We start from the raw sequence: 22,951 nt of genomic DNA, 5'->3' as shown, positions 1-22,951 counted from the left end.
AAAGTAATATCAACAGGGCAGTTTTAGTTGCAGTAATTTCACAGAATTTATTCTAATGATTTATTGGAGTTAACCATCTGACATTAATTATTGTTTTGGCTTCCAGTCTATGAATGTTTATTTTTCAGTTTAAAGCCTTCTCACTCTTTGATATCATATGGAAATGAGAATTTTTAATGGAAAATTGAAACCATGTGCATCTAAGTACTTAATGAAGTACAGGGAGAAACAGAGGGTGTATTTTTGGAGAATTCAGATATTTTGCTTTGGATAGTTTTGATTTGTTTGGATGACTTAATAGTAGAAAATACTGTGGGTCCAATGAAGCAAGTCAATCTCTGTACGATGCAAATATGTACGTGTGCATGCATGCAGATATATGCATATATATAACTTTTTGAAGTGAGTGCATGAATCAAACATTGCTAATTCTGATAAATCAAAAATGGCAGATTATAGATGTAAGTATTTGAGGCAGATACAAACAGGGGTACCTTGGAGTTTTAAAGGTCTAAGTTTTGCATTTTAATATTTAAACACAATGTCATAATTCAAAAAACTGATATTCTGACATTACAAAAACATTCAACTTTTAAAAAAAATGTATCTCTGTGTGTGTTATGCATATGACTTTTAAAAGTCCAAACTATCAAAAAGTCAATATGACATATAAAAACATTTAAAATTGAAGAACAATGTATGAGATTTAGTCAGGGTAAAAGTATATGAATGTTTTTATATGTCATATTAAGAAGACATGGCTTTAAAGAATAATTTATGTTACTATAAATAAATAGCAGGCCTCACACTGAAAGATTAAAATCAACTTTTCACATGAGCATTATCTGGCTTAAAATGAGCAAGAAAGAATTTAAAATGTAAATTAAAAAGAATTTGAACATATCAATACATATGAAATGAATATGAAAGATGCTTCTGCTACATGTTATCTATAAAATCAAGGTGGGGGAGGGATGGCCACTCACCATTTGTTTTTCTTTCTAATGTAGTCCTTTTCTGAAAGGTTAACCAAGTAGATCATTGGTTTTGATGTCAGAAACAAGTGTTTATTCAACACTTCAATCTAAAATACAAACAAAAAATAGAATTATTTAAAAAATACATAGTATTTATCAAACCATTTTAAATCAAACTTTAATTTCTCATTTTTGTTTCTAAAATATAAATATCATTAAAATCTTTAAAGAAAATTAATCAATCTGAGAATGGTATCTTTTACAAAAGTAAGGCCCAAATAAATGCTATAGTCACTTTAAAGTAACAATTATTCCCTTAAAACTCTTAAGGAAAAATGAAACAAAAAGCTACTAATATGTCTCATGTTATTTCTTGCTTACCTCTTTGTCATTCCAATCATGATAGAAGCGTACAGGTTTCTTTTCATCTATAACCCAAGTTTTTATTTTGCACATTATATCCTACACAGGATTAAGAAGAAGAAATCAATTAAAGAGAAACATATTTACAAGATACAAGTATAAAATTTTGACACTAAATATATACATTTTTTAAATCCTTGAGACAAAAATAATTTTGTTGTTCTATAAGGTGAAATAAATGGTGAGTATAACTGCATTTAAAAACTCTGAATATTACTAAAAGAAACTTATTGTTTTTAGTAAGGATAATGAATAGATTTTATCACCAAAAAAACTGGTAGATTTAAAAATCAATACATTTCAAACACATTTTAGAGTAAATAAAATAGAGTAAGATTTCACCATCAGTGGGTGAGCCCAAATACAAGATAAACATACAATTATGAATGTGAGGGGGAGAGGTAGAAGAAATTAAATTATATTTTTTCTTTTAAAAAACTGTAGAAGATATTGAGCATGTTATTGACAAACTATCTTTTAAAAAATTAATTTAACTGACCCAAATCTCCTTATATTCTGAATTAATTTTTTGCCAGCACCTTCTCCTCCTCCCTATCCCCCTCCCCAAAAAAAAGTGAAACCTGCCAAAGCCTCCATTACACAATGGCAAGAGCCTTGCACTGGTGACCTCCAACCAGCTGCATTCACTTTCAGAACATCTCTCTCTGCTGGAAATCTAAAGGCCTTTTAGTTAGCAAGCTAGTGTGCATTCAGAAGGAGTAACTGCAGGAAGAGCCCAATGTGCTTTGTTTCTCTGGCCTTTCTTCACAGAAAGATTAATCATCTGTGAAATGGAAACGGCAAACAGCAAGTGACACAAACTGAACCCTTCAAGCCTTTCCTCATCAGTTTTGTGGTTCTGAATCTAAAAGCTGCGTGTGGCAAGGTTCTCCTTACAGGCAGGTGTTAATAAAAGGCTCTTGGGTCTGAAAGGTCAAACTTGGCTCTTCCAGAAGTAGTGCATTTGAGAGTCATCTGTTTTTTGTTAAAGATAATTTATGGGTAATGCTTTAAATAATGTACTTATAGAACTTATTGTAATATACATTGATTATTTTAAAAGAATCAATTTCTTGGATTTTTATCAAAGTATTTACTTGGCCAAATGCCATTATTCCAATAAACATCCACTTATATAAATTACCTCAATATTTAGTATCCCTTCCTTCCAAATCTTGCTATTTCTGAGGGGGGAAAAATAAGGAAAAAGCTGTCCATCCTTACATCCTGATTTGAAACCCTCCAGGAATAGGACTCCCCACAGATTTTAACAAGGAAGGGGCAAGCTGAAAACTTTTAATGAAATCTAACATGTTCTGCCTAAGAATAATCACTTTTACTCTTCTATAACTGAATTTCGCTCATAAATGTTTAAAAGTGGCTAATGTAGCACCATTTCCTACAAGGAGAAGATCAAAGTGCTATATTACAAATGCATTATGATTAAAAAAGCGCTGTGCAGCCTTGCTATTAACTGTTCTTTAAACCCTAAAAGGCTTCCCATAGATCTCACTTGGCACTGCATATACAACCTTTGACAAGTAATGTAGACCATTTTTATTCATTGCCTAAAATTGTAGGCAATTATGTGCGTCACACTGGCCACCTGCAAATTCTGAATGCCTGCTCCAGTTGTCAGTGCAAAAAACTAATGTCGGAGGGGATTAATCTAGGGGGAGAGAGTCCTCTTTAATGGCTCCAGCAGGTGAAATGGCCCAGCTGGTTACTAGGATGAGTGGCCAGAACAGTTTATGTAGAGACATGCAACAAGATTATACAAAAAAGGAGAGAAAAATTAGTGCTATCTTATATTTGGGCCCATTAGTTTTACAATTAAAAGAGAAAAAAATTAATGAAGTCAAAATTTATTAAGAAAAAGGAACCAACTTTACTCATATAAAGTATAAATTAAAGAAGACTTTTTCCAAGTGTGGCATTCTTATCTTAAATCAGGAGATCCTCACCAAATTCTGATAACTTGTGAAGGAATTTTAACTGCTTTTATTTTGATTTTAAAAAATTCTGTGGCATTCTTAAAAAATTTGTCATAAAAGCTTTTTGACATTCAAGTCTTCCTCTTTTGCATTATATTATATGATAAATTAGAGACAATGGAATTCTAGGCTAAAGAAGAGAATTAAATATAATTGGAATTCTTTCAAATAAGATATTTTCTATAAAACCAAACTCAAGCCTTTTGTGGTCAATTATCAAATTATAGCTAAGTTTCTGAACCTGTCTCACTGAATTGATGATTATATAGTATATATGATACAGGAATATAATATATATTTTTAATAAAAGAAATAGTTCATTTTTTTTTAGCTAAAACCAATCTAATTTTCCCCTTATTAGACGTGAACATCCAAGTAACATTTGCCAAAGGTCCTTAGTTAGTTTTGTCTTAAAGGTCAACTTATCTAAATTTCCATAGGAAGATAAGAACCTGATACTCTAGACAAACGCGTGGATCTCAATAAAATTAATTATCTTATTGCTTCAAACTGAAACTTAAATTATTAGACAAAATTGTATGCAACATGGTAACTTGGAGATCTGTGAGGGAAGTGTAAACTTTGGCACATTGTAAAAAGATGAAAAGGCTGGGTATAGTGCTAAGGAAAGACTGAATCTGTTATCCAAAGAAAACCAACAGAGTTATATATGGAGGGACTTATCATTACTGACTTGGCCAATGGATAATGAATTCTTGGACAATGGCAATTAATGAAAGAAACAAAAATGTAAGATTGCTCCAATATTATTCTTTCCATACACACAAAAATTAGAAGGGAAAACAAAAGTTAGAAAATAATTTTTTCACTCCTGAGAAATTTTATGAATGATACAGAAATCTAATAATTCAATAAATATTTAATTAATCAACAAATGTGTAACTCCTGTATTACAAAGATCCAAGTTCTCTTGTTTTTGTGGAACTTGCAATTTTGTTAAGTTACAGAAAACTACAATACACCTTAAAACATTTAGATAAGTGCATTAAGCAGGAACAAAAGAAAGTTCTGTGTGAAATGTAAGAGGGAGTTTGTTACAATGGGAAGGAATAGGGGAAATGTTTTATGGAGAAAGGTTGCATTTGAATTAAGAAGAAGTGAAAAAGCATAAAGTACTTGGAGAAAAAGTAATTCATTTTGCACAGAGATACAGCCATAGATAGAACATTAGCCATAAACTTTAATTGGAATATATTGAAAATTTTTCAGAGATATGATCTCTTATACTTATAATGAAAATTAATAAGGGAGTCAAAAAAATAGAGCTAAAATGGACTTGTGTTTTAGGAGACTGAGTATAATAGTCCTGGGGAGTGTTAAGAAGAGCCTGTAACAGTGAGGAGTAAATGAGGAATAAATACAAGAGATAATTCAAGAAATTATTTTACTAAAAATTCTTGGTTACCTAAGAACAATTTGGATCACAATTTCAATATGTAATTTAAAAAAATTAGTTAGAACTTCAGTGCCTTAGGAATAGCATTACTGTGCAGATCCATAGGCTAAGAAGGGGTAGAACTATAAAACTATACCTTGAAGTTTTGGAACAAAAAGAAAATTTAAATTCAATTCTATCAATTTAAGATAGAAACCAAGTTCAAAGAATCTTGAAAATAATAAAGTTTTCTGATATCTAGTCTAATACTCTTCCACATCAATAAATTGCCTCCCAATTAGAGGCAGCTAAATAGAATGCTAGACTGGGAGGCAGTAAGACCTAAGTTCAAATCTAACTTTAGATATTTTCTAGCTGTCATTTTTTTTTAAGTTTTTTTTGGCAAGGCAAATGGGGTTAAGTGGCTTACCCAACACCACACACCTAGATAATTATTAAGTGTCTTCAGGCCACATTTGAACTCAGGTACTCCCGACTCCAGGCCACTGCGCCACCTAGCCACCCCCTCTAGTCTTTTTTTTTTAGATTTTTTTCCCCAAGGCAATGGGGTTAAATGGCTTGCCCAAGGCCACACGGCTATTAAGTGTTTGAGGTCAGATTTGAACCCAGGTACTCCTGACTCCAAGGCCGGTGCACTATTCACTGCGCCACCTAGCCACCCCTAGTTATGTCTTTAACTTAACCTTTGTCTACCTCAATTTTCTCTACTGTAAAATGAGAAAAATAATAACATCTATCATTCAAAATTGTTTTAGGCATCAAATATGATAATCTTTGTAAAATCCTTAGCTGAGGGCCTAAATAAATGCTTCTTTCCCACTGGGGTTGAATTTGTATCAAGTATAAAACATTTTTCCATAAACAAATCAACATATACATGTTACAGTTGTCTTTTCTTTCTCTCGTAAAAATAGAGAATGGAGAAAAAAATGTGATTTGATTCATAAAAAATGTCTAATTACCCAGTGGCTAATCTCAACATAGCTTGCAATCGCATCAGGTCTCCTTATGTCTTTAAAGCTTAACTTCATCTTTACCATTCTGAATGAACTCTCACATATATTCATGTTCTCTCTAAATGGTGTGAATGGTCTTGTGTAACCACCAACTAGTCACATTCCTATCCTTGCTTTTTCTATAGGAATATCCTTTCTAGTATCAGAAGTGATCAACTTTTTTTTTTTTTAGGTTTTTGCAAGGCAAACAGGGTTAAGTGGCTTGCCCAAGGCCACACAGCTAGGTAATTATTAAGTGTCAGATTGGATTTGAACCCAGGTACTCCTGACTCCAGGGATGGTGCTTTATCCACTCCGCCACCTAGCCGCCTCCAATGAACAACTTTTGACAAAAAATGTAATTCAACACCTCTCAGACTGGCCAATATGACCAGAAGGGATAATGATCATTGTTGGAAGGGTTGTGGGAAATCTGGGACACTATTACACTGTTGGTGGAGCTGTGAAGTCATCCAACCTTTCTAGAGAGAAATTTGGAACTACGCCCAGAGGGCAACAAAAATGAGCATACCCTTCGATTCAGCAATATCACCACTGGGTCTATACCCTGAAGAGATGATGAAAAAGGGTAAAAACATCACTTGTACAAAAATATTCATAGCAGCCCTGTTTGTGGTTGGCAAATAATGGAAATCAAGTAAATGTCCTTCATTTGGGGAATGGCTTAGCAAACTGTGGTATATGTATGTCATGGAACACTATTGTTCTATTAGAAACCAGGAGAGATGGGAATTCAGGGAAGCCTGGAGGGATTTGCATGAACTGATGCTGAGTGAGATGAGCAGAACCAGAAAAACACTGTACAACCTTGATGGACTTGCTCATTCCATCAGTGCAACAATCAGGGACAATTTTGGGCTGTCTGTAATGGAGAATACCATCTGTATCCAGATAAAGAGCTGTGGAGTTTGAACAAAGTTCAAGGACTATTCCCTTTAATTTAGGAAAAAAAACAAACCAGATATCTTATTGTCTGATCTTGTTATTTCTTGTACTTTTTGTTTCTTCCTTAAGGATATGATTTCTCTCTCTCATCACACTCAATTTGAATCAATGTACAACATGGAAACAAAGTAAAGACTGTGAGGGGTGAGGGGAGGGAGGGAAGTAAGATGGGAGGGAATTGTAAAACAAAAGCTTTAATGAAAGAAAAAAGTAATTCAATTAAGTATCAATATATGTGATACTTTAGATATAACTCAACCACTCTTTTAGTCAAACTTTGACCTTAAGCACATTTATATAACTTCAAATCTTTACAAATCATTCAGCCTGATATTCATTACCAGTTTTTCTATTCTTTACCCATACCCCCAATATCTGAATATACATTCTCATGTGTATTTTCTGTGCTCCCAAACTTTCTCTGGACATTCAATGAAACTTTTAGTATTATAATGGTTTCCTTATTAATAGTGTCACTAAGGGGATATAATGGAAAGCACCCAATTTGGGTTCAAATTCTGCGGGCAGCTAGGTGGCACAGTGTATAGAGCAAGCTCCTGGAGTCAGGAGGACCTGAGTTCAAATCTAGCCTCAGACATTTAATAATTGCCTAGCTGCATGACCTTGAGCAAGTCACTTAACCCCACTGCCTTGCAAAAATCAAAAACCAAATTCTGGCTACTACCTTGAGGAATTCATTATCTCTCTTGAGGTCATTATCTGTAAAATGAGGAGTTTAAACTACTAGTGATCTTTAAATGTCTCTTCTAGCTTTAAGTACTTTTGATCTAAAGACCATCAAGAAAAAAGGAAAAGGACAAGTTTAATCATCTTTAAGTATTTATTAGAGATTACTACTTCTCTATTCATGTTCTCTTGCCCTCTGATTTTTCTCATCCATAACACCCAGGATAAGACTGCCCAATAAAAGGATTTAGGTTGAAGAGTTATGACTGGGGCAAAGGGAAGGAACAAGAAGAAAAAAAATTTGGTTGAATTATAAGTAGGAAGAAGCAAGTTTATGAATGGCTTTAATAGCTTGCTGAAGATTTTCTGTTTTCATCCTAGAGATAACAGGGGATGACTGGTGTTCACTACACTTTAGGAAAAATCAATTTGGCAGTTGTGTGGAGGATGGATTGAAGTGGGGAACAGACTTGAAGAAAGGAGATCAATTAAAAAGCTATTATAATTGTTCAGGGGAAAAGTGATAAGGCATTGAACTGTAGGTGGCCATATGATTGTAGGGAAGAAGATATATACTAAAGACAGATTTGATAGCTGATTCGATATCTATGATGAGGGAGAGTAAAGAACAGAAGACTACAATGAAGGTTACAAACTTGGATGATTCTTTGATAATTGTTGGTGCCCTTAAGGAAAAAGTTCAAACTATGGAAAAGGATGGGTATTTAGAGAAAGAATTTGAATTCAACTTCAGTAGAGAGCTGTGGACCAGATCTAAAAGTCATTTACAAAGAAAATTTTTTTTAAAGTCATAGGCATTGTTGAAATCACAAAAAGAATGTTGAGAGGCAATCTAAAACAGAACCATGAAGCATATTCACAGTAAGATGGAGGTTATGTATGTTTAATAAGCAATAGGGACAGAAGAGCAGCAAATAGGCAGAAAAAAACAAAGAGAAATTAGTATGACAAAAACCCAAAGAAGAGAGAATATCCAACAAGATCACAGCAGTGTCATAGTCTTCACAAACTGGCACAGTGGAAAGTGCTCAACCTGGAAACAAGAATTTGTAGTTGTTCAGTCATGTCCAACTCTTTGTGACTCCAGGTACCATAACATACCAAGTCCTTTTATTCTCAAAGTCTGTCCAGATTCATGTTTATTATTTCCAAGATAATATCTATGCAATTGATCTTTTGCTGACTCCTTTTCCTTTTGTCTTCAACTTTTCCCAACATCAAGGTCTTTTCCCAAAATCTCATCTTCTCATTATATGACCAAACTATTTAAGCTTCAGTATTTAATCTTCCAGTAAAAAATCTGGATGAATTTCTTTAAATATTGATTCATTTGTCTTCTTGCTCTCCAAGACACTCTCAAAAATATTTTCCAGCACCAAAATTTGAAAGCATTGATTCTGCAGCACTCAGTTTTCATTATATTCCAACTCTGACAGTCACACAATGCTACTGGAAAAACCTTTGGCAAGGTAATGTCTCTGCTTTTTTAGGTTGTCCAGATTTTCCACAGTTCTCCTTCCAAAGAGCAACTGTCTTAATGTCGTGGCAGCAGTTACTGTCTACAGTGATCTTTGAGCCCAAGAATATAAAATTGGACACTGCTTCCATGTCTTCTCCCTCCATTTTTCAGGAAGTGATGGGATCAGTTGCCAAGGTCTTAAGATTTTTAATATTAAGCTTCAACTTGTACACCCTCTTACCTTCATCAAACATTTTCTTAATTCTTCACATTCTGCTATCAGAGTGGTATCATCTTATATCTGAAATTGTTGATATTTCTTCCAGCAACATTAATTCCAGGTTTTGATTCATCCAGTCTAGCATTTTGCATGTATCTTTCAGCATGATATGACCATACTGCTCCTACATCACTGACAAGCTTTTCTAGTATCCTAAAATATATAATTAATATAATTTTCTGTGATGCTATTTGGTGCTATTTGTGCTATAGTATATAGCATTTAATTTCTTTTTTTAAATGAGTTTTTATTTCATTAAATTTTAACAATTACGTTTTTAAAAAATTATTAACGTTGTTTTATAAAACTGTGAGTTCCAAATTCTCTTCCTTCTCCCTGCCCTTCCTCAGTTCCTTGAGTAGAAAAGTAATATCAATTTTACAAGTGAAGACATACAAAATACAATCCCTTATTTCCCATGGGGCAAAAGAAAAAACATACACACAAAAGAAAATATATTTTTAAAAAGAGTATGCTTCAATCTGCACACAAAATTCACCACTTCCCTCTGCAGGTGGAAAGCATTTTACATTGTGGATCCTTTGAAACTGTCTTGGTTCACACTTGATCAGAGGGAGCTAAGTCATTCTTAGTCAATCAATTTACAGTATTGCTGTTACAATATACAATGTTCTTCTAGTTCTGCTCATTTCAGTTTGTATCAGTTCATATCTAAGACTTCTCAGATTTTCTAAAATCAGTCTACTTGTCATTTCTTTCAGCATAATAATATTCCATCATAATCATATAGGTCCACTTTTTAGTCATTCTCTGAATGACAGAAATCCCATCATTTTCCAAATATTTACCACATTGATTCATTTCTTTGATAATGGTGTAAGGTGTCTATGTAATCGACAAATCTCTTCTCAATTACATTGTTTTGGCTTTTTTCCCCTAATAACATACTTTCCAATAAAATTCTTACCAACCTTACCTATTCCCAGTTTTGCAATGAAATTATTTAGTTTGCTTTCCTACATTCATTCATAAAAAATTTATATATTTTTAAAAATGTATGTGCATAGCACTATGTTAGGCAATGGGGAAGATAAAGTTGGCAAAAGAAGAAGTAAGGAAAGAGAATAATCTCTATATACAAGAGTTTATGAAAAGTCAAAAAAGTCAGAAAAGGAAACTGGATTAGTAAATATCAAGTAGTCCAATTTGTTATCTTCTTTTGCTTTGATCTCTCTGCTACTACTCTCAGCACTATAGCTAGCTGGAGGAAAGGATTATGCACTGTTCAATAGCTTTATGGGTATAGCTCCAAAATGCTTTCCCAAATGTTTCGCTGACAACTTCATCAACCATATATACATTAACAACCGGTTTTCCCAAAACCAATCCAACATTTGTGATTTTCTTGTTTTGTCTTCTGAACTAAACTGATAGATGTGAGGTGCTACCACACAGTTATTTAAATTTTACATTTCTCTATTAGTGATTTATAGCATTTATTCACCTAAGAGCCACTGACAGCTTAGACATCTTCATCTAAAAATTGCCTATTTATATACTTTGACAATTTTTACAAATAGGGAAAGGCTTTTTTTTTGTAAATTTAACTCAATTCCCTTAGAAATCTTATCAAAGAAATCTACTTCAAAGATTTCCCCCATATCCTACTTTTCTAATTTTAGCTATATCGATTTTATTTGTGAAAAAACATTTTAATTTTTTGAAATCAAATTTTTACTCCATTAAAAAATCAATCCATTTTATCTCATGAGTCCTTCTGTCTCTTGGTGATGAACTCTTCCCCTACACAGGTATTCTCTAATATTTCTACTGACTTACTTTTGTTATCAATCCTTTATGTCTAAATCATGTACCCATTGTAAATTCATCATAGTATACAGTGTGAGCTGTTGATATATACTTTGTTTTTGTCAAATTGCTTTTCTTTATTTTAGCTAAAAAGTATCAAATTACTTTGATGATCATGATTCTGCAGCATAATCTGAAGGTTAGTCCCCCTTCCTTCCCATTTTTTTCCCACTGATTTTCTTGATGTTCTTGGTCTTTTGTTCTTATGAATTTTCTTATTTTTTCTTCCTATATAAAGGAATTCTTTGATAGTTAGATTGGTATGTAATTTGAGGTATATCAATTTAGGTGGTATTGTCATTTTTTACTATTGGTTTGTCCTGTCCAGTAGCAATTACTACTTTCCCACGTAGATCTGTATTTGCATGAAGGATATTTTATAATTGCCTCCATATTGCTACTGTGCATAAATTAGCAGATTCCCAAGTATTGTATACTGTATGCAGTACCTTAAAATGGAATTTTTTTCTCTATTCTATTCCAAAATTTTTGGATTTTACTGGCAATTATAAAAAACACAAAATTATAAAATTGATTTTTTATTTTTATTTTACATATTTATTTTATTGCAATTTTGTAGTTGTTAAATGTTTTGTTTAGCTTGTTATCTGACTCTTCAGAATTCTCTAAATAAACCATCATCTACAAAAAGTATTAGCTTTATTTCCTCTTTGACTATGCTTATTCTTTTAATTTCTTTTTCTTATCATATAATATAGCACTGTAATGCTGTACTCTTAATACTTCTAATATAATACTAAATAGTGATGGTGAAAATGGACATACTTACTTTTGCCCCTGATCTTACTGGAAATATATCTGGCTAATCCCTATTACAGATAATGTTTATTATTGATTTTAGACAAATATTACTTTCCATTTTAAGGAATCCTATTTAATCCTATGCTTTCTAATGTTTTTGAGAGGAATGAGAATTGTATTTTGTCAAAAGCATTTTCTTCATTAATGGAATATTATATGATTTTTGTTGGTTTTTGTTATTAATACAGTCAGTTGTGCTTATATTAAATCCAGACTTGCTTTCTTCTCCCATGCTTTTTTAGGCATGGTGTTTTGAGTCATGGGGTTAAGTGGCTTGTCCAAGGCCACACAGCTAGGTAATTATGAAGTGTCTGAGACCGGATTTGAACCCAGGTACTCCTGACTCCAGGGCCGGTGCTTTATCCACTACACCACCTAGCCGCCCCATGTTTAGTATTTGTCTATTTATACATGTCTCATGGAGTCATTGGCTTTCATTTGGTCATTTATAATTATTGTGCAATCATTTGCTTCAGTCAGGTATTATACCTCTTTTTCAAAGTTATTAATTCCCATTTCATAACTACCCCCCCAAAGCCCTTACCTGTTTTCCCATTTTTTTCTATTTTTCATTTTTTGTTAAAAATAATTTTTAGGGGTAGAGTCAAGATGGCAACAAGACAAGATCGTCTCTTAGGTGCCCTCTCTCAAAACTTATAAACTAAGGACTCTAACTAAATTTTTGACAGATAGAATCCACAGAGGGATCCAATGAGGCAGTTCTCCAAACCAAGGTAATCTAGAAAAGAGGGGAAAGACTCTGCCCCAGGGTTGGAGGGGTGGCCCCCCAAAGTGATGGAACTTCAGCCTCTCGGAGGCAGCCCTAGGGCTCTGGGAGCGCCTGCTCACAGCAGTGTGGGCAGTTTCCTGATCTACACTCAGGGATCACAGGGCACAACTTGGGAGATTAGCAGGGGACCTCTGCAAGAGATGAAGCCCAGCCCTCAGGCCACTCAGCGAGCAGCTGCAGCCCAGATCCAGGAACCTGAAGCAAGATCCAGTAAGCAGGAGCCCCCAGGGCGGGATTGCTGAACCTAGGGAGAGGAGTGGAGAGAGAGACTGCGGAGCTGTCCTCTGTCCCTGGAACAGGACTCTGGGGCTCTGACCACATTCACATCTTGATCGCAGTCTATGACCCCCATAGAACAACAGGGGTCCCCCCCACCTCAGCCACGTGGCAGAGGGATGTGCCTGTGGTTATTTATAGACAAGGAGGGAAGACAGAGCTTCACACAATGAGATCCTTGGGGGGGAGGTGTCCCAATAATACCCAAAAGCTCAGGAAACACCCCAAAACCAGGCACAGGCTGGAGAAATGAATAAGCAGAGAAAAAAGAGGAACACCATTGAGAAATACTTTGCCAATGATCCCAAGAAGGATCAAAACACTCAATCTGAGAGAGATGCAGGAAAAACATGAAAAAGAAGTCAGCAGCTTAGTAAAGAAGATCCAAAAAAAATATGTTAAAAACCAGCATAGGTCAAATGGATAAAACAGTTCAAAAAGTTATTGAGGAAAAAAATGGTTTAAAAAGCAAAACTGGCCAGATGTAAAAAAGAGATGAGAAAGCTCTCAGAGGGAAACAAATCCTTTAGGTGTAGAATGGAAATCAGGGAGGCTGCTGATTTTACGAGAAATCAGGACACAATACTTCAAAACCAAAAGAATGAAAAATTAGAAGAAAATGTGAAATATCTCATTGAAAAAACAACTGATATGGAAAACAGATTTAGGAAAGATAATCTAAAAATTATTGGAATACTTGAAAGTCATGATCAGGAAAAGAGCCTTGACATCATTTTCAAAGAATTACTACAGGAAAATTGACCTGATATCTTAGAATCAGAGGGCAAAATAGAAATTGAGAGAATCCACCAAACTCCCCGAGAGAGAGAGATTCCAAAAAAAAAAAACAACCCCCAGGATTATTATAGCCAAGTTCCAGAACTCCCAAGTCAAAGAGAAAATATTACAAGCAGCCAGAAAGACACAATTCAAATATCATAGAGCTGCAGTCAGGATCACAAAGGACTTAGCAGCAACTACATTAAAAGCTCATAGGGCTTGGAATATAATATTCCGGAAGGCAAAAGAGCTCGAAATGCAACCGAGAATCAACTACCCAGAAAAACTGAACGTCCTCTTCCACAGGGAAAAAGATGGACTTTCAACGAACGAGCGGAATTTCAAATGTTCCTGTTGGAATGGCCAGAGCTGAACAGAAGGTGTGATCTTCAAATATAGGACTCAGGTGAAGCATAGAGAGTGGAGAAGGAAAAATATGAGGGACATGATGATAATGAACTACATGTATTCCCGCATAGAAAAATGATACTGATAATACTCATATGAACCTTCTTATTTAATAGAGCAGAGCAGGTAGAAGGAGGTTTTATAGATAAAGCACAGGACATGAATTTGAAGATATAAAGTGGTGTAAAAATGGAGTCAATGGCTAAAAGGGAAATGTAATGAGAGAAAGAAAAAGGGAGAGGTGGAATAGGCTAAGATATTTCATATAATAAGATTTTTATTACAATGAGCTATTGCAATGATATGGAAGGGGGGAAGGCAAGGGGGGGATGTGGGAATCTTTGCTCTCATCAGAGGTGGCTAGGAGAGGAAACAGCATATATATATATATACAGCATATATATATATATACTCAATGGGGTATAGACATCTGGAGTAAGAAGGAGAGAAGGGGGATGGGGAGGGGTATGAGTGATGGAGGAGAGGATGGACCATGAGGGGAGAGTGGTCAGATATAACACATTTTCTTTTTTTACTTCTTGCAAGGCACTGGGATTGGATGGGCCGGCACCATAGGGCTGGGTGGATGCTGGGCCTAAGGGGTGGTAAGGGGGCTCGGGGCCTCTTGGCCCCAGGGCCAGGGATCTGTCTGCTGCGCCACTCAGCTACCCTGCAGCAGAGACAGAGTGAAAGGAGAGAGAAAATATAGTATATGGTAGTGGAGAAGTACGAATGGAGGGAGTTGCGATCAGCAATGGCAACAGTGGAAAAATATGGAAGTAATTTTTACGATGGACTTATCATAAAGAATGTGATCCACCCATGACAGAGCTGGAAGTGTTGGAACACAGACTGAAGCACATTTATTATTATTATTATTATTATTATTATTATTTTGGGGGGGGTTGCAGGGCAAATAGGGCTGGGTGGCTTGCCTGGGGATGCACAGCTGAGTGACTGTTGGGTGTCAGAGGCCGGATTTGGTCCCAGGTACTCCTGGCTCCAGGGCCAGTGTTCTGTCTGCCACCCAGCCACCCTTACTATTAAAATTATTATCATTATAATTATTATTATTATTATTACTATTTTATTTTATTTTAGGTCTTTTTTTTGTTGTTTTTGCACGGCAATGGGGTTGGAGTGGCTTGCCCAGGGTCACAGACCTGGGTAATTGTTGGGTTTCTGGGCCCAGATTTGGGCTTGGGTGCTCCTGAGTCCAGGACCAGTGCTCCATCTACTGTGCCACCCGGCTGCACTTATTATTATTATTACTAATTTTTTCTCTCTCCTTTTCTTTATAGCTCATGCAGGTCTATATTTTTTGGGGGAGGAAATATTATGTTTACTCTTAAATAAGAATATTTTAGTAATGTATAAAAAAAATCACTCCTACAAAATAAAAATAAATAAACAGACAAAACAAAACAAAACAAAACAAACAAATAAATAAATAGAAATGATTTTTAGCTCCTTCTCTTGCTTTGGCTCTTCTAGGAACTCTTGTACTCTTGTCCAAACTTCAAGATTCCTCAAGTCTCTGCTTGTTGATTTTTTTCAAGACATTCTCTTCTTCTGACTTTGGTCTCGAGTTTTACTGTACTCATAAGAGACCATATGGTTGGGTTCTATTTTTGTTTTCTCGTTTTTCCAGTTTACTATTTGACTTTGCATTTTATGTTAAGGCCAGGATCTACTTCTGGAGGTAAGAAATGACTGTCCTGAGTTGCTATCTTCCTATGTCTATTTGCTGCTTTCACAGCTCCAGACAGGGATCTACTAGATTTCAAGACTCCCAAAGAGGTATTATCTGAAGGAAAGTCTAATTACTACTCTCCTGATCTGAGCTCTCTCCATTTTTTTCTTTTAAGGTTTTTGCAAGGCAAATAGGGTTAAGTGGCTTGCCCAAGACCACACAGCTAGGTAATTATTAAGTGTCTGAGCCCAAATTTGAACTTGGTACTCCTGACTCCAGGGCTGGTGCTCTATCCACTGCGACACCCAGCTACCTCTAGCTCTGTCCATTCTTTACCTATTCTTGACCTTTGATTCTGGCTGGGAGTTTCAATAGACTCATGCCTGACTCACTCACTAGGCTCCTCCTTTTGGTCTGGGATGCTTTACTCCAAGGATCACAGCTGCAAAGCTACTGTTCATTTCTGGAACTTGGTTCTTTCTGTCCTGGATCTAACACTAGATGGTAGGTAACAGAGCTGGCAGCTGGCACCCATTACTGCTGCCAGCATTTCCTCAGGAATCTTCTGGAGTCGCTTTCTGCCTCATGCTCCATGATCTAGTGTCTATTCTCAAGCCACTGAATGCTAGTGCAGGTGACTGTTATGCATGCGTGCTCTTGGCCAGCACCTATCCTAGTGTCCTTAGATTCTCTCTCTCTCTCTCTCTCTCTCTCTCTCTCTCTCTCTCTCTCTCTCTCTCTCTCTCAGATGCCCCAAGCTAGAAATATAAATCACTGTGACAAGGTTTTTCTGACTCTGTTGAAGAGATGTGGGCAAAGAGCTAAATTCTAATTCTTCCTCTGACTTTAGGACCCTGGCTTGCCTCCAGGTTTCTGTTTTAAACTTGTACTAAGGACATGAGCTGTGCAGAAACCTATTCCTTTAGCCCAGGGTCCCCCTAATCGGAAGACTATTCACCTCAGAATTCAATGGAAAATTTCAAAAATCAAAAAAGATCTATGTTTGAAAGTAAGAATAATTACTCAGCAAAGCACAAACTTTCTGATCCTGAAAGAAAAGGTAAGAGTATTAAAAAGAAGATAAACAATTAGATTCTAAGAGAGTTTCTATCAATTGGAATGCTTGAATAGAATATGGCATATGATTATAATGGAGTACTTTTGATTGCACCATAAAAAAACAAAAGAAATATCAGAGGATATTAGTTAATATTAAACTTATGTGGCATGAGGTGAGCAGGACCAGGAAAACAATTAATACATTGACAACACTGTAAAGAAAAACATCTTTGAAGGAGTTAATCACTTAGATCAATACAAAGATTAATAATGTCTCTAGGGACTCTAAGATGAAACATGTTACCTACAATCTCTGAGAGGAGATAGACTAAAGTTAAAAGAAACCTATGATTGTGAGATGGACACTCTGCCAACTCATTTCTTTGAAGATATTTGTTATATGGGGTTTTCCTCCCTTCCCTTCTGCTTTTTTTTAATGTTATTTTATTTTTTCAATTAGATAAAGATAGTTTCAACATTCAACTTTTTGTAAGACTTTGACTTCCACATTTTTCTACCTCACTCCCTTCCCTTTCCACTCCTCATGACAGAGATTAATGTGTTCTATGTGATACAAGTACAATGACAGTCATTTCCATAATAGTCATGCTGTAAAAGTAGAATCAGAACTAAAGAAGGGGAAAAAAATGAGAAACAGAAAAACAACATGAAACAATTTTAAAAAGTGAAAATAGTATGTTTTGGTTTGCAATCTGGTTACATAGTTCTTTCTCTGGATGTGGATGCCCTTTCCATCACAAGTTCTTTCCTTCTGTTGATCTTTAATGGGATTTGGGAAAGAAAGCATTCAGTAGTCTATCTATTATGAATCAGAAAATCCACAAGCATTTTTTAAGAGCATACTATATGCCAAGCACTAAGGATAAAAGAGGGGAAAAAAGTACATGAAGGGGAGTAATGTGTAATCAGGCTAAAGAGACAGTTTGGGGCCAGGTTGTGAAGAATTTTAATTACCAAACAGAGAAGCTTATGTCTGATATCAGAAATAAGAGAAAGCCACTGGCACTTATTAAGTAAAGAACTAAAACTTTCAGACCTGCACATTAGCAAAGTCACTTGGCAATTGAGGATAGACTGGAGGGAGAGAGACTTGAGGCAGGGAGAATAAGCAGGAAGTCGTTGCAATAATCCAGGTAAGTAGTGATAAGGCCCTGGATTAATGAAAAGAACATGACTAAACAGAACCGAATAGATGTGGGGTAACAAATGCTTGGATACATGGGGGAGAGTGAGAATAAAAACTTGGGCAATACCATGAGGACCCTGAGTGATTTGAAGAGTGGTACTGTACTCGGAAGAAATGAAGGTTGGAAATTGGAGAAAAGTTTGAATAATGACTTCTGTTTTAGAAATGATGATGCTGAAATGGCTACATTAATCTACTTTCCAATATCTAATAGCCAATTCATGATAATTACTGAAGATCAGGAGAGAGAGATTCAGACTGTATATGCATATGAAAATGTAAGCTCATCATTAATGAAAGAATGAGTGCTATGGGAAATGACCCAAGGTAAGAGTCTTGAGATACAACCTTAGGATCATTGGTAGGTAATTCTGGGGTGGGGAGAAAGAGGAGGGGAGAATTAAAAAACAAAGAAGTCAGAGAAGAGTAGGCATTAATGGTGTCACAAAAACTGTGAGGAAAGAGTATCACAGCAAGAGGGATCAAGATTATCAAAAAGTGGTCAAATTATCAAATGCTAAAGATAAGTCTATTTGATTAAGGATTGAGAAAAGAACTTTAGATTTTTGGCAATAATGTATCAAAAATAACTCAGAGAAAACACCATCAGTTGAATGATTAAATGAGAAAAGCAAAGTCATCAGTGTCAACCATTCTATCTAAAGTTAGTTGCATTAGCACTTATCTGGTTCCCCAACTGCCACTTCCCTTCCAAAGTTACTTTTTCAACTTTGTTTTTTGAAATTTAAGGCAATGGGATTAAGTGACTTGCCCAAGATCACACAGCCAGGTAATTATTAAGTGCCTGAGGCCAGATTTGAACACAGGTCCCCCCTTATTCCAGGACCCCTGCTCTATCCACTGTGCCACTTAGCTGCCCAAAGTTACTTTTAATAAATGTTTTGAATATACCTATATACCTATTATCTCTTTTGTAAGAATGCAAGCTCCTTTAGGGCATGGACTGCTTCCCTTCTGTCTTCTTATTCAGAGTGCTGAGCTCTTTTCATTGCTTATAATAAGTGCTTAATAAAGACTTAATTGATTGAACAATCTGAGTGGGTTTAAAGGTAAGAGAAAAGTCAGCATTTAGGGAGAGATTAAAGATGATACATAATGAATGGCCCCTGTTTTCTTAAGCTTGAAAGAGAGGCTTCAAGAGAAAAGAGGGAAAAAAAAACCTTTTAAAAAAGATGTGTTAGAAGTGGGAAAGAGAATCACTTAGACTAAAAGGAGTGCCTATTTCAGTGAAGGGCTAGTTGAGATGATTTTACATTAATTTGTAGCTGACCTAGTCTCCAGGGTGGCATGACTTTCCACACAGCTCTTCTCAGTAGCAGATGAGTAGGTCAAGAGGAGATAGATAGTAGAAATGATCCAAGGTCAAATATGGCTATGTATAACGGGTAACTGGGTAAGAGAGCAAGATATTCAAGAGCAAAGGATGATGTAGAGTTCAATTCATTAATCCCAAGCTGCTTTAAACCAAGGATCAAAAGAGGATATTGCAACAGATCCATAAGATCACTAATTTGGGTACTCCCTCCAATAATGCAGCTTAAAGTCATCCATTCCCACCTAACCTTGATGATCTTTAAAAGAACTGAACAATTCTGAAAAGGCCATATAGAATATATTTAAAAATAATAATGATGATGAGGTATGGGATTTTTCTCATATAAGAAAACAGACTTATAGACCTAGAACTAAAAAAATACCTTAGACTGGCTTTATAATCTAGTCTCCTCACTTTAAAGGAGAGGAAACTGAAGTTCAGCTTGCTGAGATTTGAACAAATCCTGCATGTTTGCTCTCTTTTTCATATCTGTGCGAAAAGAAGAGCAGCTAATAATTTTTTGACTTACATTAATGAGAATTTCATCCTTCAAAACATGGAAGAATCAAAAAAGAAATTCAATTCTGGAACTAATGATCACTAATAATGGGAATAATTTGTTGCTGAGGTGGAAATGACTGATAGAAACTCTAGAGGGAGGTGACTACTCCTTCCTAGTCAATAAGCAGTTATTAATAGCAACTATATGATAGACACTATGTTAAATACTAGGGATACAAAAAAGAGGCAAAAGTCAGCCTTGGTCTGCAAGAAGCTTTCAAAGAGAACTCCTAGAATTTGGGGAGGGAGGGAGAGAGAAGAAGGAAGGCAAGCAGGAAGGAGCGGGGAATCAGTTCAGGAGAGGTAGAAGATGCTCCAGAATGAAATTCTTAATATACAAAGGAAATTCTATCAGGAGAAAAAGCAAGTTTATCTGAAGAGATCAGTGTGTGTGTATATAAATACAAGAATGCATACTCACATGTATGTATATCAGTAAGTATACATGTTTGTATGTGACAAACATGGAATTGATAAGGACATAGTGTGCACCAGTAAAAATAGTGTCAAGAATGTTAAAACTCAGAATGAACTGAGGCCAGTGAAGACAAGAAAAAGGAGTTTTTTAAAACTATATTGGGCAACAATAACAACAACAACAACAAAAACCAACAACAACTATATTGGGGGGCGGCTAGGTGGCGTAGTGGATAAAGCACCGGTCTTGGAGTCAGGAGTACCTGGGTTCAAATCTGGTCTCAGACACTTAATAATTACCTAACTGTGTGGCCTTGGGCAAGCCACTTAGCCCCATTTGCCTTGCAAAAACCTAAAAAAAAAACAAAAACCCCCAACTATATTCGGGGCAGTTAGGTGGTGCAGTGAATAGAGCACCAGCCCTAGGGTTAGGAGGACCCGAGTTCAAATTTGACCTCAGACAACGTGAGATGTGGGGCAAGTCACTTAACCCCCACTGCCTAGAAAAAAATTTTTTAAACTATATTGGAAGAAAAAAAGGGACAAGAATTTTATTTGAGGGTGGGTCAGATAATAACTGATAAAAGAAGATGGAGCTGTTCAATTCCAATTTTATTTTTTCTCAACCAAGGAAAATGAGCTTTGTCCTGGAAATTAAAGAACAAAAATTACCAACAGAAGCTAATTCTCAAAAGAAGAAGGTACACAAAAGGGCACAAACAAATCAATAAATATGACCCAGATGAATGTGCTAGATATGTTATACTGGGGTTCCTTAGTAGGACTTTTTTTTATAACCAGAATGCCAGTAAGTTCAATTTTCAAGTTCTGTAATTATTACTTTGTAAAAAAAAATTTAGCGTTAATATTTATATGTGCTTATATTTGTTTCATTTGAAAATTTTTTAAAAAAATAACTATGCCATTATTTCTGATAACAGACAGTCAGCTTTCCAAACAACTTATTTCTGAAATACGGATAAGGAGACATAGTTCTTGAAATTTCAATATAAAAATCATTCATAATAATCACTTACTAAATGGCTAAAAAAAACCCTCAAAAAACAACACTTTAGTCTGTCATCAAGACATCAAGTTACCAAGAGACAATGCAGTTCTACTCTAATGATTTTTCAAAGAATTATCACATGATCTGTGCTCATGTTAAAATACCTGTAGAACAATGGACATAAAGGATGGCCTATCGTTAATAAAAAATAGCACAGAAACCAAATTCAAAATAATTACATGCTTTTACTTACATATTCAGGTTTTAATTTCTTGTCTCCTCCTCTCACAGCAACCTTTTCTAGTTTATCTATTATGGGCATAATCATTTCCTCATCTTTAAGTCGAAGCTCTTCATGTATTATTTCTATGTCTCGAACAGGATCCACACTTCCTTCAATGTGAGTGATGTCATCATCTTCAAATGATCCTAAAATATATCAATGAGAAAAGAAATTCAGTTCACAAGTTATATTCACCAACATAAGAATGTCACAACTATACTTGGTACTCTAAATTATATTTTGATTCATGATATATTCTATCCCAATTTAGCATATAGTATTTCTATAAACAAAAGTAGCTCAAAACTAGTGAGTATGACAAGTAAAAAACTGATTCTAAAATAGATAAAATTATAAGCTTTAAAATGAGAATTTCACTAAGTTGTAGGAATGTTGCACCACATTTTGGACATTAAGAGGTCTTGAGTCCCAGAAAGGAATTATGAAGTTCATAACTGTACTATTAAGGTTTCTAAGAAAAACAGAATATTTGGGGGGGGGAAGAGAAAAAGGGGGGGTTGACAAGGCCTGAAATCATCTGGCAGACCTCTTCTCTGCTTCAATCTACTTTATCACTGTGGTTCTGACGGTGATTAGATAATGAACCACTCAGACACACAATTTACACAGCAGCTAATTTCATCGGTCTGATTTGAGGGTATGGTTTTTAGGGGGCTATCAAAGAAGCAGATGAAGGTGCATTTGTCATATATGAGTGACAACCATTCATACTATATGAACAAAATGGTACTGGCCCTTATTAGGAACACATGCTATTATCACATATTTAAAGTGCAGTTGAAGCCATAATTTCAAATTGCCAACTGGAAACATAAGGGTAAAACAACCAGATATTACTGAAGCATGTGTACTGACTTTATGCCCTATTGAAGACATAATGTGGCAACATAATTCAACTAGGATTTTCGCAAATTACTAAATAAAGACCAGTATCCTAAAATGAACAAATAAGAATTATTTTAAACAGAAAGTAGTAGTAGGCACATAAAAATAATAGATTCATACTTAAATATATTTCACTTAAGTATTAACCAGCACAAAACAAGATTTAATATTTAAACAACATTTTCAAAAACAAAACTTCATTTATTTGGGATATTACTATTATAGAAAAATTAAACTTCATATAAAATCAGTTAACATTTTTATCCTCACAAAACACTGAAAAATAAAATATTTTGCATATATATGTAAAAAATAACATTGACTTTTTCTCTAAACAAATATGAGCAGTTTTTCT

General features: G+C 35.2%; 1 protein-coding gene across 2 annotated transcripts in view; it reads right to left on the bottom strand.

Moving 5' to 3' along the window:
• OLA1 (Obg like ATPase 1) overlaps window positions 1-22,951 on the bottom strand; it is a 256,203-nt gene that overhangs the window by 72,726 nt on the left and 160,526 nt on the right. For both annotated transcript variants that reach the window (XM_074215686.1, XM_074215687.1), the window contains 3 exons: window positions 21,661-21,836; window positions 1,359-1,439; window positions 987-1,084 (listed from right to left, as the gene is read on the bottom strand). In XM_074215686.1, the coding sequence (XP_074071787.1) occupies window positions 987-1,084; window positions 1,359-1,439; window positions 21,661-21,836 (355 nt within the window). The remainder of the gene's footprint in view (window positions 1-986; window positions 1,085-1,358; window positions 1,440-21,660; window positions 21,837-22,951) is intronic.

Source organism: Macrotis lagotis, chromosome 1, assembly GCF_037893015.1.
Source record: "Macrotis lagotis isolate mMagLag1 chromosome 1, bilby.v1.9.chrom.fasta, whole genome shotgun sequence".
NCBI classification, from domain to species: Eukaryota; Metazoa; Chordata; class Mammalia; order Peramelemorphia; family Peramelidae; genus Macrotis; species Macrotis lagotis.
Note: the sequence above shows the minus strand (reverse complement) of the source record. Positions and strands in the feature narration are given on the sequence as shown.